The sequence below is a fragment of the Alosa alosa genome, chromosome 3 (assembly GCF_017589495.1).
Source record: "Alosa alosa isolate M-15738 ecotype Scorff River chromosome 3, AALO_Geno_1.1, whole genome shotgun sequence".
In the NCBI taxonomy this organism is placed as follows: domain Eukaryota; kingdom Metazoa; phylum Chordata; class Actinopteri; order Clupeiformes; family Clupeidae; genus Alosa; species Alosa alosa.
The window spans coordinates 956,945-974,327 of NC_063191.1; the positions used below are offsets into that span (position 1 = coordinate 956,945).

At 38.7% G+C, this 17,383-nt stretch overlaps 1 protein-coding gene across 1 annotated transcript in view; it reads left to right on the forward strand.

Moving 5' to 3' along the window:
* Positions 1 to 17,383, forward strand: part of LOC125292213 (protein FAM124A) — a 52,541-nt gene that overhangs the window by 9,394 nt on the left and 25,764 nt on the right. The window contains exon 5 of the mRNA XM_048239418.1: positions 6,526 to 7,071. Within this exon, the coding sequence (XP_048095375.1) occupies positions 6,526 to 7,071 (546 nt within the window). The remainder of the gene's footprint in view (positions 1 to 6,525; positions 7,072 to 17,383) is intronic.

A 17,383-nucleotide genomic window follows, 5' to 3' on the forward strand; every position in this document is an offset into this window, starting at 1 on the left:
CTGGCGTCTAAGGCCAGACTCTTAGCTCTCATTGCTTGTGTATCTAAAACCCAGGCTCTCACTGGGGCGTCCCTGGGAACCCCAGACTGCTAGCTCTCTCATTAGCATGTATTTAAAACCCCAGGCTGCTAGCTCTCTCACTAGCGCGTCTCTAAAACCCCAGGCTGCTAGCTCTCTCACTAGCATGTCTCTAAAACCCCAGGGTGCTAGCTCTCTCACTGGGGCGTCTAGAACCCCAGGCTGCTAGCTCTCTCATTAGCATGTCTCTAAAACCCCAGGGTGCTAGCTCTCTCACTGTCTCCTAAAGCCCAGGGTGCTAGCTCTCTCACTGGAAGGAACCCCAGGCTCTCCTTCACTGGCATGTCTCTAAAACCCACAGGCTGCTAGCTCTCTCTCACTAAGGCGTCTAAAACCCCAGGGTGCTGCTACTGCTCTCTCCCATGTCTCTCTCAGAACCCTAGGCTGCTAATGTCTCTAAGATAGATGAATAGATAGATATTTATTGATCCTCAGGGAAATTCAAGGTCTCAGCAGCATACAGACAACACAAACACATTCTTTAACAGCAGAAAAGTAATTAAAAGTATATAATATAAAAACACAATAAGCAATAAAGACAGTAGAAGATAAAAAGAATATGCTAAATATACTAAAATACAAATTATACTAACTAACACTTAATCTAATCAATTCTAAAACAGTATCACATGAGTGGTGATTAATCAATCAGAGGCTTTGTGGCTGAGGCAGGGACTTAGCCTGTGATTCTCTGTGCATAGTAAGGTATGGTAAAGGTGCTCTGAGGTGCTCTGTGTGAATGAGTGTCATGGTGGTAGTGCAATGGTGATATGGTCATGGTGATAGTGCAAATGAGTAAAGTCCAACAATTGCAACAATGCGAAATAAAGTAAAAGTAAAGTCTATATATTTAACTATTTGAAAAGAAGTGTGAAAGCTAGGGCTGTAGGCGATATGGCTGAAAACTGTATCCACGATATAAGTATTTCATATACAGTCCGATATGATAATTATTGATTTTTTAAAAATCTATTTTGAATAAGAGACCAGAAGGGGTGAAAAGTTCAATTTAAACGCACTTTTATTTTAAACTTAACCTTCCTTTAAACTTAACACTCAAATAAATAATTGTACACATAAGTCTGAATGAGCAGCACTGGTTGAAAACTGGGAAATATTGTAAACAAAGTAATTTGCTAGTTTATCATAGTAAGTCTACTGTTGGACTGTTCCGTTTCCCCGTGTGTTTAAGTTTCAAATTAATACTTTTTCTCCTTGGGACAGGCCGTTTGAGTCTTGGAAAATACTTTTCCATTTGCATGGGATTGAGTTGGTTAGAATTTAGCAGTCAATTTGAATGCAACAGTTTTGAATAAATTAAATTTTGGCGTGCTAATGATGCTAGCAGTTTAATAGTAATTCAGTCGTCTTGCGATTGTGAATGTTTGGATTACATGTGCATGCTGAGGAGGGATGCACCTAGGTGAAGAGAGAGAGAGAAGGCGGCGCGCGGACAGGACTCATTGAGAGTCTGTGTTGGGGAGTAGGCCTACTTCTATGCGTCTACTCTGGTAGGGTTACTTTTTTATACTAGCTGCAATACAAGATATATTTAGCCTATTTATTTATGGACAGCGTAAAGGGCCCGGAGGTGTGTGTTGCTTTTTAATTGTCCGAGATGTTCTGCTCGAGCGCGTTTTTTATTGATATAGATTACATGTCTATTGCATTACATATTGCTATCGTTTTGTAAGCCCCAGCCTAGTGTGACCACAGTTGGCTGTGGCATGGAGAGGTAATGCATATGTGCTAATGTGCTATATAGCTTGCGCCAAACAGTGAGCATAAAACCAGTGGTACAAGTGGCTGCTAGCTCTCTCATTAGCATGTCTCTAAAACCCCAGGCTGCTAGCTCTCTCATTAGAATGTCTCTAAAACCCCCAGGGTATAGCTCTCTCACCAGTGTCCTAGAACCCCCAGACTGCTAACTCTCTCATTGGCATGTATCTAAAACCCCGGAAAGCTGCTAGCTCTCTCACTGAGGGTGTCTCTAGAACCCCAGGCTGCTAACTCTCTCATTAGCATGTCTCTAAAACCCCAGGGTGCTAGCTCGCTAGCTCTCACATTAGCATGTATCTAAAATCCCAGGGTGCTAGCTCTCTGTGTAATGTGTGTGTGTGTGTGTGTGTTGATTCTCTCTCCTCAGCCTGCGTGTGTGATTGTGTGTGTGTGTGTGTGTATTGTGTGTGTGTGTGTGTGTGTAATGTGTGTGTGTGTGTTGTGTAATGTGTATGTGTAATGTGTGTGTATGTGTAGTAATGTGGGTTATGTGTGATGTGTTATTGTGTGTGTGTATTATGTGTGTGTGTGTGTATGTGTAATTATGTGTGTAATGTGTGTTCATGTGTAATGTGTGCGTGTAATGTGTGTGTATGTGCCAATGTTATTGTTATTATGTGTTCCAATATTATTGTTGTTGTGATATTATTGGTATTGTGTATTGTTGTGTGTTCTTCTCTCTCCTCAGCCTGCGTGTGTGAAGTTGATGTTGTGTGTGGCTGTATGTGTGTAGATATGTGTTATTGTTAGTATTGTAAGTATTATTGCCCGTATGTGTGATATTGTTATTGCGTATTGTGTTGGATTCTCTCTCCTCGGCCTGCGTTATTATTGATTGTGTGTGTGTGTGTGAATGTGTGTTATTATTGTGTAATGTATTGTGTATGTGTAATGTGTATTGTGTGTAATGTTATTGGTGATTGTGATTCGTATTATTATTGTGTAATATTATTGTTATTATTAATATTGTGTGTTGATTCTCTCTCCTCAGCCTGTGTGTGTGATTGTGTGTGTGTGTGTGTGTAATGTGTGTGTATATAATGTGTGTATATTATATGTGTGTGTGTGTATAATAATAGGTGTGTGTGTGTGTAATATGTATAATAATAATATTATTATTATTATATAATGTATATTCAATATATTATATATGTGTGTGTGTATGTGTGTAATGTGTGTGTGTGTGTATGTGCTTTATTATTATAATAATATATTATTATTATTATAATAATATTATTATTATGTAATATTATACGATATCTATTATTATAATATTATTATTATATATATAATATTATATGTGTAATATTATAATATAATAATATTATTATTAATATATGTGTATATTATTATATGTGTATTATATCTGTGATATTATTATTAATATAATAATAATATTATTATGTGTGTGTGTTGATTCTCTCCTCAACCTACTCTAACCCTCATGTGTAATAATAATATTATTATTATAATGTGTGTGTGTGTGTGTGTGTGCAGTAATATTGTATGTGTGTGTTTATGTGTGTGTGTATGTGTGTGTTTGTAATGTGTGTGTTTTGTAATGTGTGTGTGTGTTTATAATATTATTATTATAATATATTATTATTATTATTATTATTATATGATATTATTATTATATATAATATTATTATTATTATTATAATAATATTATATAATAATATAATATTAATATTATTATGTTTATAATATTATTATTATATATAATATTATTATTATTATAATAATAAATTAATATATATTATAATATTATTATTATTATTATATTAATATTATTATTATTATTATAATCTCTCTACTCAACCTACGTGTGTGATTGTGTGTGTGTGTGTAATAATATATGTGAATATTATTATTATAATGTGTGTGTATGTTGATTCTCTCTCTCAGCCCTCGTGTGTGTGATTGTGTGTGTGTGTGTGAATGTGTGTGTGTGTATATGTATATGTATGTATATATGTGTATGATTATATTAATATATAATATTATGTGTATTATAATATGTGTGAAGTTAATTCTCTCTCCTCAACCTGTGTGTGATGTGTATATGTGTGTATGTGTGTGTGTGTGTGTGTGTGTATGTGTATGTGTGTGTAATATTATGTGTGTGTAATAATAGGTGTGTATTATTATTATAATATATATATATAATATTATATATATATATATATATTCAATATTATGTGTGTGTATGTATCTATATATTATGTAATAATAATATTATGTGTATATAATATTACTAATAATATGTATATATATATAATATGTGTATGTGTATAATATTATTATACGTGTCTGTGTATTATTAATAATGTGTGTATATATATATGTGTGTGTGTATATTATAATATGTGTGTATATAATAATATGTATATGTGTGTGTATATGTCTGTATAATATAATATTATTATTATTAATAATATTGATTCTCTCTCCTCAACCTCCTAGCCCTCATGTGTAATAATATTATTAATATATTATATGTGTGTGTGTGTGCAATGTGTGTATGTGTGTGTTTATAATATTATTATATTAATGTGTGTGTGTGTAATGTGTGTGTGTGTGTGTGTGTGTGTAATGTGTGTATATTATGTAATATTATTATTATGTTGATTCTCTCTCTCAACTAATGTGTGTGATTGTGTGTGTGTGTGTGTGTGTGTGTGTGTGTGTGTGTGTAATGTGTATATATATATATGTGTGTGTGTGTGTATTATAATGTAGGTGTGTGTATAATAATATATATATATATATAATATTATTATATAATATTAATATTATATATAATATTATTATTATTATTATTAATATTATTATTATTAATGATATTAGCTATTATTATGATATTATTATTATTATGATATTATGCGTGTCTGTATTATTATTGATATTATTATTATTGTATGATATTATTATTATTGATTATTATTATTATTAATTATTATTAATGATGTGTGTTATTATTATTATTAATTAATGATGATTCTCTCTCCTCAGCCTGCTCTAGCCCTCATGTGTAATGTGTGTGTGTGTGTGTGTAATGTGTGTGTGTGTGTGTGCAATGTGTGTGTATGTGTGTGTTTGTAATGTGTGTGTATGTGTGTGTTTGTAATGTGTGTGTTTGTAATGTGTGTGTGTGTGTGTGTTTGTAATGTGTGTGTGTAATATGTGTGTAATGTGTGTGTGTGTGTGTAATGTGTGTGTGTATGTGTAATGTGTGTATGTTGTAATGTGTGTGTGTGTTTTTGTAATGTGTGTATGTAATGTGTGTTTGATATGTGTGGGTGTGTATGTATTTATGTGTGTGTGTGTGTGTAATGTGTGTGTGTGTAGTGATCTCTCTACTCAGCCTGCGTGTGTGATTGTGTGTGTGTGTGTAATGTGTGTGAATGTGTGTGTGTGTGTAATGTGTGTGTATGTGTAATGTGTGTGTGTGTGTTGATTCTCTCTCCTCAGCCTGCGTGTGTGTTGTGTGTGTGTGTGAATGTGTTGTGTGTGTGTGATTGTGTGTGTGTGTAATGTGTGTGTGTGTGTAATGTGTGTGTTGATTCTCTCTCCTCAGCCTGTGTGTGTGATTGTGTGTGTGTGTGTGTGTAATGTGTGTGTGTGTATGTGTAATGTGTGTGTGTGTGTGTGTGTGTAATGTGGGTGTGTGTGTGTGTAATGTGTATGTGTATGTGTAATGTGTGTGTGTGTAATGTGTATGTTCAATGTGTGTGTGTGTGTGTAATGTGTGTGTATGTGTGTAATGTGTGTGTGTGTGTGTAATGTGCTTGTGTGTAATGTGTGTGTGTGTAATGTGTGTGTGTGTGTAATGTGTGTACGTGTCTGTGTGTGTGTGTAATGTGTGTGTGTATGTGTATGTGTAATGTGTAGTGTGTGTGTATGTGTAATGTGTGTGTGTGTAATGTGTATGTGTGTGTGTGTGTAATGCGTGTGTGTGTGTGTAATGTGTGTGTGTGTGTGTGTGTTGATTCTCTCTCCTCAGCCTGCTCTAGCCCTCATGTGTAATGTGTGTGTGTGTGTGTGTAATGTGTGTGTGTGTGTGTGCAATGTGTGTGTATGTGTGTGTTTGTAATGTGTGTGTATGTGTAATGTGTGTGTGTGTAATGTGTGTGTGTGTATTATTATTGTTTTGTAGTAATATATGTAGTAGCAATATGTGTGTAATGTGTAGTATTATTATTATTATTATAGCATTATTATTGTGTATGTGTAATGTGTGTGTGTGTGTAATGTGTGTGTAATGTGTGTATGTGTAATGTGTGTGTAATGTGAGTGTGTGTTTTTGTAATGTGTGTATGTAATGTGTGTTTGATATGTGTGGGTGTGTATGTATTTATGTGTGTGTGTGTGTGTGTAATGTGTGTGTGTGTGTAGTGATTCTCTCTACTCAGCCTGTTCTAGCCCCTCGTCTTTTATTATTGTGGTAATAGCCAATGTGTGTGTGTGCGTGCGTGTATTATTATTATTATTATTATTGTGTGTGTTGTTGTTTAACACAGTTACTCTGAGACTTGGTTGGTGTGATGTGTGTGTAATGTGTGTGTGATGTGTGTGATGTGTGTGTATGTGTAATGTGTGTTTAATGTGTGTGTGTGTGTGTGTGTGTGTAATATGTGTGTGTGTGTGTTGATTCTCTTTCCTCAGCCTGCTCTAGCCCTCATTCTTTTCCTGCGAGAAGACCGCGCCCCCAGCCTGCAGCATCTCCATAGCAACCTGCGCCGGCCACCGTGGCGATACCACCACACCGAGAGCATAGGGGGGCGAGGCGTCGTTTCCGCGGTAACCGCTGCTGCCCAGGACTTCTACACACTGGCGCCGGGCACTCCCCTCTGGGCCCTCCGACAGGTGCATTATGGGAAGGAGGTGGTGCGCTTCACCGTGTACTGCCGTTACCATAGCTACGCCCACATGGTGCGTCTGTACGCGCTGTTGCTGGGGCAACGGCGGGTGGTGCAGCGGAAGGAGGACTTCTGCTTCTCGGTGGTCTACTCCTCCACGCACACCGAAGTCCAGCTGTCACTCAAGAGGTTGCCACGGGGACAGTTGCCCGTCGCCACAGAGAGTGCTCTGCTGGAGTTCCGTGTTCCGGATGTGGGCGGGCTCATCCCACTGCTGCCCCGCCCCTGTACGCCAATCAGCTCCTTACGCTGGCAAACCCACGACTACGACAACAACAAGATCTTACTACAGGTACACACACACAACAACAACAAGATCTTACTACAGGTACACACAACAACAACAACAAGATCTTACTACAGGTACACACACACAACAAGATCTTACTACAGGTACACACACACACAACAACGAGATCTTACTAGAGGTACACACAACAACAACAACAAGATCTTAGTACAGGTACACACAACAACAACAACAAGATCTTACTACTGGTACACACAACAACAAGATCTTACTACAGTGGGGTATTCCAGAAAGCAGGTTTACTGGCTTAACTGGGTATGTTAACCCAGAGTTAGTGGTAAACCTGGGATTTCAGTTCCAGAACGTCAAATATGATCAGGGCTATGTAAGTAACTATGGTAACATAGGCTCTGAAGTTAACTGGGTATGTAAACCCAGAGTAAACGGTAAACCTGGGATTTCAGTTCCAGAAAGCTCAAAAAAATGATCAGGCAATGTAGGTAACTATGGTAACATAGGCTCTGAACTTAACCTGGTAGGGGTAGGTTTTGTTCAGGTTATGTTCAATTATGTTCGGGTTATTTCAGTGCATGTTCAACCAGGCCGCTATTTTTACACTTGTCACACAATGTCGTTTCATTTTGAAGAAGGTCCGATTGACAAAGAAGCACAAAATCATGTAATATTTATCCGTGGAATTAGCCGTGAGAGGGCGATAAGACCACATCACATGATAGCCCATCCTTTCTTTTCCAAACAAGTTTTTCAAGAGCGCTATAGTTTTTCCGCTGAATCCTAAATTGGGCTAGGCTACTTGAAAAGCATTCTCGACTCCATCCCTACATTAGGCTACGTAGGCTCACCAGACATCGGATGGACAAAAAACATCTCAGACACACTGAAGATATAATTACAGTGCAGTAGGCTACAAAAAAGGGAAAACATATAGAAAATGAATAAATAGGTTTAAATATAGACTACATAACAGCTCAGCCAGGTATGCGTGTTGTCACTAGTTTGGTTAAGAATGCCGATGGCATTTGGGATAAAATAGCTTTTCAATAGGCTACACTTTTGCCTCGTTAGGGTTATTTATATATATAATTATGTGCATCGATGATCGCTCTCCGACTGGGAGTTTTTGTAACGTTAGTATTGGAGATGCAGAGCATATCGCAAAAACTTTCGGGTCGGTGCGTAAAAGTTTGCCTTTAGCTAAAAGCAGTTCCTCTTGCCAACTTCATTCGTTTTCCTGGACACAAACCCACGAGGATCATTAGAGTGTAATTTCACCAACTGGCAGGTCAGCATCACTTAGCCTATTAAATTTTCCAAATGTGCACCGAAATGTGTCCAATAGGCTACCCATGCCTTCGACATTCTTCACCCTTCCGATGATGGAGGATCAAAAGTTTAACTTGGCCCACAGCTGCAGAACCAGCGTTAAAATAGAAAATTACATTTGGGATTCTCAAAGAATTCTATGGCCCACTCAATCTGTGACAAGGTAGGCTAGTTTAAGAAAGCATCATTTAAAGCAGTCAATACAATAGCCTACGTGATGTCCACTGAATAATTTAATTGTGCTTTTGACATTAAATAGGCTATCCTAAACGTAGGCCTCACGATATAAGTGGTCAGTTAGGCTATTCTCTGCCAAGCAAGGTCTGGACGCCAGACGGCAAGTATTGCTCTTTTTTTTTGTTATTACAGTTCTCTCCTCCTCGTAAGCCTCGACTACTCCGCCTCTGAAAATACAGTGCTCTTCGTTTCGCCGGTTTCACTCATGGTTTCGACTCTCAGTAGATGATGCCTTTATAAGTTCTAACACAGGGTTGATTGAACTAACTGGTAACCGGTGTTTTGGAACCGACCGCTCAGGTTTAGTCGCCACAGGTTCAGACAACCCAGAGGTTAAGTTTTATCTCAGTGTTTGTTAAACCTCCTTTCTGGAATACCCCTCAGGTACTACAGGTACACACACAACAACAAGATCTTACTACAGGTACACACACAACAACAACAACAAGATCTTACTACAGGTACACACAACAACAAGATCTTACTACAGGTACTACAGGTACACACACAACAACAAGATCTTACTACAGGTACACACACAACAACAAGATAACAACAAGATTTTACTACAGGTACTCACATAACAATAAGATAACAACAAGATCTTTCTACAGGTACACACACAACAACGAGATATTACTACAGGTACACACACAACAACAACAACAAGATCTTACTACAGGTACACACACATTCACACACTCACCATTTAGCTCCTTACACTGGCAAACCCACGACTACAGCAGTTGTATTGTATTGAGGAGATGGATGAGGATGCTAATGCTAAGGGTGATAATGCTAAGGGTGTTAATGCTAAGGGTGCTAATATGAAGAATGCTAATGCTAAGGGTGCTAATATGAAGAATGCTAATGCTAAGGGTGCTAATGCTAAGGGTGTTAATGTTAAGGGTGATAATGCTAAGGGTGCTAATGCTAAGGGTGCTAATATGAAGAATGCTAATGCTAAGGGTGCTAATGCTAAGGGTGTTAATGTTAAGGGTGATAATGCTAAGGGTGCTAATGCTAAGGGTGTTAATGCTAAGGGTGATAATGCTAAGGGTGTTAATGTTAAGGGTGATAATGCTAAGGGTGCTAATATGAAGAATGCTAATGCTAAGGGTGCTAATGCTAAGGGTAGTGTTGTCACGATACCAAAATTATGACCGGACACGATACCTGCCATAAATATCGATGATGCCGATACTGAAACCATACTACGGTAATCCTAAGATATCTGGAAAAAGAAAGGACTCATACCTCCTCCAAGTGTATTGAGTCATTTGTGTTGAATTCGGTGCACTTTTGTAGTGTGCAGGTCAATTCTGGGTCCTAAACTTCCTACATAATTATTATTTTTATAGTCAGTAAAATAGTAGGCCTACTTTGTGTGATTAAGTCCTTTATTTTTTGTTATAGTTAATTTACATTGTGTTGTGTTTTGCCAATAAAGTAGATTTAAATAGCCAAACTAGGCTAGATCAAGGTCAGTGTTGAAATTACTGCATGCAAATCACTGAATGCTATGCAGAGGGGCCTAATCTTTAGGCCATCTGATGTACAGTATAGGCTTCCCTAGGCCTTCCCGTGTTCATGGGATTTCTTTGCCAGTTGCAAAGGGAAAAATGTGAGGATAGTCTTCTTTATGCCCAGTGTACAAGTCTGACGTTCCAACCACTCAGGTCTTCGTCAGATAGGCCTACACCATTACCTGTTGCAATATGTCTGTGTGCATTCCTACATTAACCCAATGCCTATTTCTTTGATAACATGATTTGCTAACACGTAACAATAAGCCGCTATTATTATTAGGACTCAATACGCTTTGGTGGTATTATATGCTGTGGGCTTTAATTAGCGATTTCGGTAGCCTATCCTACATCTGGGCAATACTTATTGAACAAATTGCAGTCTACATGCCATGACAAATATTACCAGTAGTACTGACCGAACATGAAATAGATTGTTTACAAGTTATGGTAATGTTATTCTGGCGTGAACATTGCGCTTTCATCACGTTAGCACCCTATGATTACAGCTCGTTATGTCTCATCAAAATGATTACAGCTCGTTATGTCTCGTCAAATTCATTGATGAAGGAAGGTTCGCTTTATCCATGGCCGTAGCTACCATTGAGGACACCGAGGTCATGTCCTCGGTATTTTCTTCAAGTTTTGTTTAATTTATTAAGTAGGCTACGAATATCCGACGAGACAATTATCCTTGCATTAACGTACCATCACGTGACACGCCATTGCAGATAGGCTACAATCCAACACAAGACACAAGAGAAAGAAATCAGGCAGTTGAGGATAAATAAGAGAATAGAGGGAAATGATGAAGGGCCCTCCCAAGTGAGTGAGAAGGTAGCCTATAAGCTCTGCAGCCTATGACCCTGCAATTTATAAATGCAACATTCCCTATGCTGATGGACAAGCAGAGCATTCCTAATTACAGATGGAGCAGGGTCGGGTCTAAATATCCAAAGCCAATTTGGGAAAAGGCTCTTGAGGTGCATCTAAAAAAACGGAAATTGTGGAAAAGTGTTTATAAACAAACGGGGGGCCCAAAATTGCTGGCGATGTCGCTGACCTCGGTATTTTAAAAATCCTGGCTACGGCCTTGGCTTTATCCCAGAGAACCATACTCGTTTCACTTAGGAGCTACCTGCTTGACACACTGCCTAGATGCATGCAAGGAGCAATGAGAGCAGCAGTTCACGCAGACACAGAACGTTAATTTTAATAAAGTATCGATTCTAAAAACGTCGGAAATCGTATCGTTTTTTGCGTGAAGGCATCGTGATACCTTTTTAGTATCGATACACCGTGCAACACTAGCTAAGGGTGCTAATATGAAGAATGCTAATGCTAAGGGTGCTAATATGAAGAATGCTAATGCTAAGGGTGATAATGTAAAGGGTGCTAATATGAAGAATGCTAATGCTAAGGGTGATAATGTAAAGGGTGCTAATATGAAGAATGCTAATGCTAAGGGTGATAATGCTAAGGGTGCTAATATGAAGAATGCTAATGCTAAGGGTGATAATGTAAAGGGTGCTAATATGAAGAATGCTAATGCTAAGGGTGATAATGATAAGGGTGCTAATATGAAGAATGCTAATGCTAAGGGTGATAATGTAAAGGGAGCTAATGACCAAGAATAGATTTTCTGTGATGTGTACCCCAAGGAACTTAAAGGACAATTCCGGCGCAAAATGAACCTAGGGGTTAATAACACATGTATACCGAGTTCGACCGTTCGCTGGGATTTGTTTTCATGCTAGTCTAATGTAACCAGTTTTATTGCAAACCGCTAATTAGTGTTTAACGCCAGCCTTCGGGGCACACGTACAGTAGAAAGAAATTGCTATTTCTATACCACTAACATAGCTCAAAATAGCACCACACTTACACAGTAGCATAATGAGGGTCTCTACATGTAACCCGAAGCATTGAGAACTTTGCAAGTGTACAGGCAGTTTATTAAAAAGAAACACAACATTCTATCAACGGAAGTTGTTCAGCTCCTTGGCTGTGGAGTGTTTAGTCACTGGAACAATGGTGGCAGATTTCAAACTCGGAAGAGTTGAAGTGCTCTTTAATCCTTTTCTTGTAGGTGTGATTGGCCCTGGATATTCCTTTCCTCAGGTTGGATCTGGCTGAGCTGTAGGCCTCCTGGTCTCCTGACCTGAAGGCTGTGTCCCTAGCCTTGAGGAGGAGGCGAACTTGTTAGTTCATCCAGGTTTTCTGGTTAGGGAATCATTTCTCTGTTTTATGTGTAGTCACTCCCTCTACACCAGTGGTCTCCAACACGGGGATTTTATATTCTCTTTTTAGTCAACTTTAGGAGAGCTGCCAATCATTCTGGGGGCAACTGTAATAGCATCACACACACACACACACACACACACACACACACACACACAGATGATCACACACACTCTATCTCTCCCTAATAGCATCTTAATCTGATGGCATCTCCTGAGTCAGTTCCTGTAGAAATACTTTATAGCTCTTATCATGTCCACACCTCTACACACACACACACACACTCTCACACACACACACATACTTACACACACACATAAACACAGGCTCACACACACAAAGGCATAGATTAGATTATGTTACACACACACACACACACACATACACTGTCAAGCAGCTTATGCCGTGTCCATTACTGTAATGAAGCGTCTTCTGTTCAACTACAAAGCAGTTTAGTGAAGGACACACACACGCGCACACACGCACACACACTCAAACACACACACACATATTCATACAACAAATACTCTCTTATGTTGTAGACATCCACACACACTCACTCAAGCATATTCAACCACAGTGGGTCAACTCCTGTTGCTTTAAATGTGCTATGAGCATAAAGTGACTTGACTCCCTCTCTCACACTCACACTCACACACACACACACACACACACACACACCTATTCACACACACCTATTCACACACACACACCTATTCACACACACTCACACACACACACACTCACATACACCTATTCACACATACTCACACACACACACCTACTCACACACACTCACACACACACACCTACTCACACACACACACACATACACCTATTCACACACACTCACACACACATAAACACTCACACACACACACACACACACATACACACACACACCAACTCACACACTCACACACACATATTCACACACACTCACACACACACACCTACTCACACACACACCTATTCACACACACTCACACACACACACCTACTCACACACACACACACACTACACACACACATACACCTATTCACACACACCCACACACACATAAACACTCACACACACACACACACACCTACTCACACACACACATAAACACTCACACACACACACACACACCTACTCACACACTCACACACACATATTCACACACACACTCACACACACACACACACACCCTACTCACACACACACACACACACACACACACACACACACACACTCACACACACATACACACACACACAGACACACACACAGAGACTGAATGGTCAGTGGTTTGTGACCTAAATTAGTCTAAATCACATCAGAGAGAGGCTCTGCTCATCACCATGACTACACACTCATTACTTAGCAACCCCTGCTGTGTTAAAGTAGCGTACCCACAAATTTACAGTCACACACACATACAGGCACACAAACACACACACACACAGAGAAGCCCTTTTCACACAGGGGATCCAACAACATTTGCGGGAAGAGGCTACGTCTTTTTATAGCATTGTGTGTCTGGTGGAAATGTTCCGGCCTGCTGATCTGTTCACATGATGCCGCATTGTTTTAGTACCCTACAAATGCAAGTGAAGTTGCTTTGCTTAGCTGTTGCTTAGAATGTTAGATTCTTGCGATCGATGTCTTCAGACAATAAAAAGTAATTTGGAAGGGAAATTGAAGAGAAGAGTTGCTACTTGCGTTGGCCGTGATGCCCCTTTGAAAATTGGCCTTGGTGCCCTTTTCTCAATATTCTGCTTTGCATCCGACTGGCGATTTTTATTTAGCCTATGGCTTGGCAAATTAAGCTCAGCATTCACAGTGCAAATTAATTTAGCCTTTTACGCAGTAGAGAAAGTGACAGGGCACGGCAAAAAAGAGAGTGCGTCCAAATTCACCCATTCTTTGCTGAACTACTCATTAAGTAGCCTGATCATCACACAGACATCACATGTATCACACGAAAGAACTTTTTCTCAGCTTTTAAACAATGTTAGTCACTAGTTGTTTTAGTTGTTCAGGTAAACGGTTCGCGAGTCTACCTACCCATTCATCTCAGTGGAATAGGCTACTTTACAAACTTTCCCTCAACACATGACAAACCATATATCAGAATAAACAGCAGACCCAACACAAAGGTTTAAAGCACTCCCCTGTACAGTTAGCCATTCCAGAGTAATCCGGTTTTAAATTTGCAGCAATGTCTATATGCATGTCTCCAACTTTGGGGTTTAGGTTTCACAATGTGTTTAAATTGTTCAATACATGATTTTATAACAGGCCAAATACAAAACTAGACTGCATTTCCAGCGGGAACTGCGAAAGTGTGCTTGCCCTGGTCCGGTCACCAACGTGAGCAGACAGTGACATACACTATGCTGAACCTGGCTTGATCCAAGCATTCTAACAGTGCCTTTCAGTGTTGGAGCAGTGGCAATACCTCAAAAGCTCTATTCAACTATTGCCTTGCGGGGTGAATGTGGTCCGTTGTATTTTACCTGTGGCCTGCCTTTGAATTTAGCTTCTATGACTAAGATCAAATCAATAAAATAAAACAACAGCAGTGATTGGCTGCAAAAAATAAATAATGTCACGCGTCTTGCACCTCTCAAACTGGGCTATCAGGTAACCTAGAAGAATTGAAATTATGAAATATGACTAAGGAATTCAAATGCTGCTTGTTTGTCAGGATACTTTTTCACTGATTTATTTTAAAAATATGAGCTATGAGTGTGAATGTTATATATTCCATCCCCTAATTCTGTTTTACTGGTTTATTTGACAAATAATCTATATGGATTTGCTCTATAAAGACCTTATGTCTGTTTAGGATTGTTTTGAGAGCCTATTGATGTATCTCAGAATAAAGTAATGTCCACAACATTAGTGATGTTTTTTTTTGTTTGTGAATGTATTTGACTTAACTCATTAAATATAGCTGGATACTCATGAACGCATGTCTCTAATAGCCACAATAGGAGTAATTTTAGCAACACCGTATTTTGTGTGGCCCATAACGACCCAGTGGATCATGAAAACGTGCCAAAATTCACATTCCTTGCTTGATGTTGGTACATTAATCCCATTCAGATTGCCACTTATCTGTGATGTAAGAGTTCAGTATAGAATTAAGGTCTGGGGCAGGGATTTGACATTCTGTGACTTCTTCATTGAGGGCTTGCTTAGCAGCACTGTCCGCTTTCTCATTTCCCCTCAGACCAACATGGCCTGGGACCCAGCAAAAAACTACACTCAAGTTCTGGTTCTTTAGACGTTGTAGTTGATCAAGCTCAGCTTTGGTTGTACTTTTTGCGTGACATTAAGGCCTACTGGAAAGATTTTTAATTGCAATTTAATTTAATGCAATTTACTTTCACGATTAAATAAAATTAATTTATCCCTCTCACCCATAGTTTTCTATTTATTTACAAATGTGCATAGGTCTACTGTAATTACATTTATACATAGTTATTCTACTGATCTTTATACTATTCATCCTGCACATAGACTTATTCTTACTACTCTTATAATGTTGTTTCTGTACTACAATGTTTCCACACTGCACATAGCTGTATGTTATGTACATATCTGTTATATATTTGTCATATTGAATATCCATAATTATTCTGTTTTATTATATTCTGTTAATACACTGCATATATCTACATTATTATTTCTACTATTATACTGTTACTGCTACATCTACATACATTATTCTACTTATTGTAGGAGGTAACTGCTAATACACTGCACATATTTATATTTAATTCATATTACTCTAAACCACCTTCTGTAAATCAACTGTATACTACTGTCTACATTGCACTATATTTCTTGACCTGTCTCTGTATATTTCATCACCTTTCTATACTTTGCATCACATTGAATGCATACTGTAGGCTACATGAATCACAGCTAAGATCTTTGGTTGCTATGAAGGCCAGTCGTTCTAAATGGATGGTTGCTATGGCCAAAGGCCAGTTCTATCTCTGCCGTTGTCAAGCGGGCATATCCTAACCTTATCTTATTTGAAGCATCTCTATTTTACTTATAACTTACATACAGCGAGTCCCATTAAGAAGTGGCCACTTCATTCACACTTATTGTGATCCACGCAGCAACATTATTAAATTAATCTGTCACCATATGCCTATGCCAACGTTTGCAAGGAGGAGAACATTTTAATTTGATTTACAATGAAACGTTACATTTAATGTACATGTTGACAATGAGTAGGCTAGTTTTGGTTGTTGTTGGTGGGGTTACTGCATCCCTTAGTTATGCCTACAATGCAAAATTGTTCCCTCGTGATTGTTAGACGCATTTCAAAACATCGCGACGTGAAATGCCACCACAAAACATTGTTTGTGAATCGGTCTTATTAGGAGTCCTCGCTTAAGCTGTCACAGACTCAGGCGCTACTTTTAGGGCTAAAATGCTTCCTGAATTACTCTTAGTAAAAAAACAATAGGAGTCCTAAAGTTACGAGTGACGAAGTTACGAGTACAAGCATCTCATATCAAATGACCATGGCATTACGCTAAGCAACATAAATCCCATAACGTTACAGCAACATCTCCCTATGACCTAGCTAGCTATCGGAACTCCCCTACCGTCGGTCCTGTATATCCACCGTCTTGCGTGTATGTGTCACTTAATATCCATTTCTATACAAACCAAGACGGCGGACTCCTAAAGAAACGCAAGCACCCGCACAATAGGTGTATCTAAATTAGCTATACCAAAAATGACATTTTACCGTGACTCGAAGAGCTGTAAACAGTGTTGTAAGGCTGCGTGTACACATTCGCTTGGAGCTCCAGTGGAATTTTAATTTCATGACGAGAATTCTCGGTCTAACCGTCCATGTGCAGTTGAAACGGTGTAAATAGGCGACCCATCAGGCCAGCACTGTAACTCCGAGCGTGGTAAACAAAATCGGATATTTCAGGCAGTAAATGCTCCCGTTATGAACCAAAACAGATTTTGTTTAAATCCACAC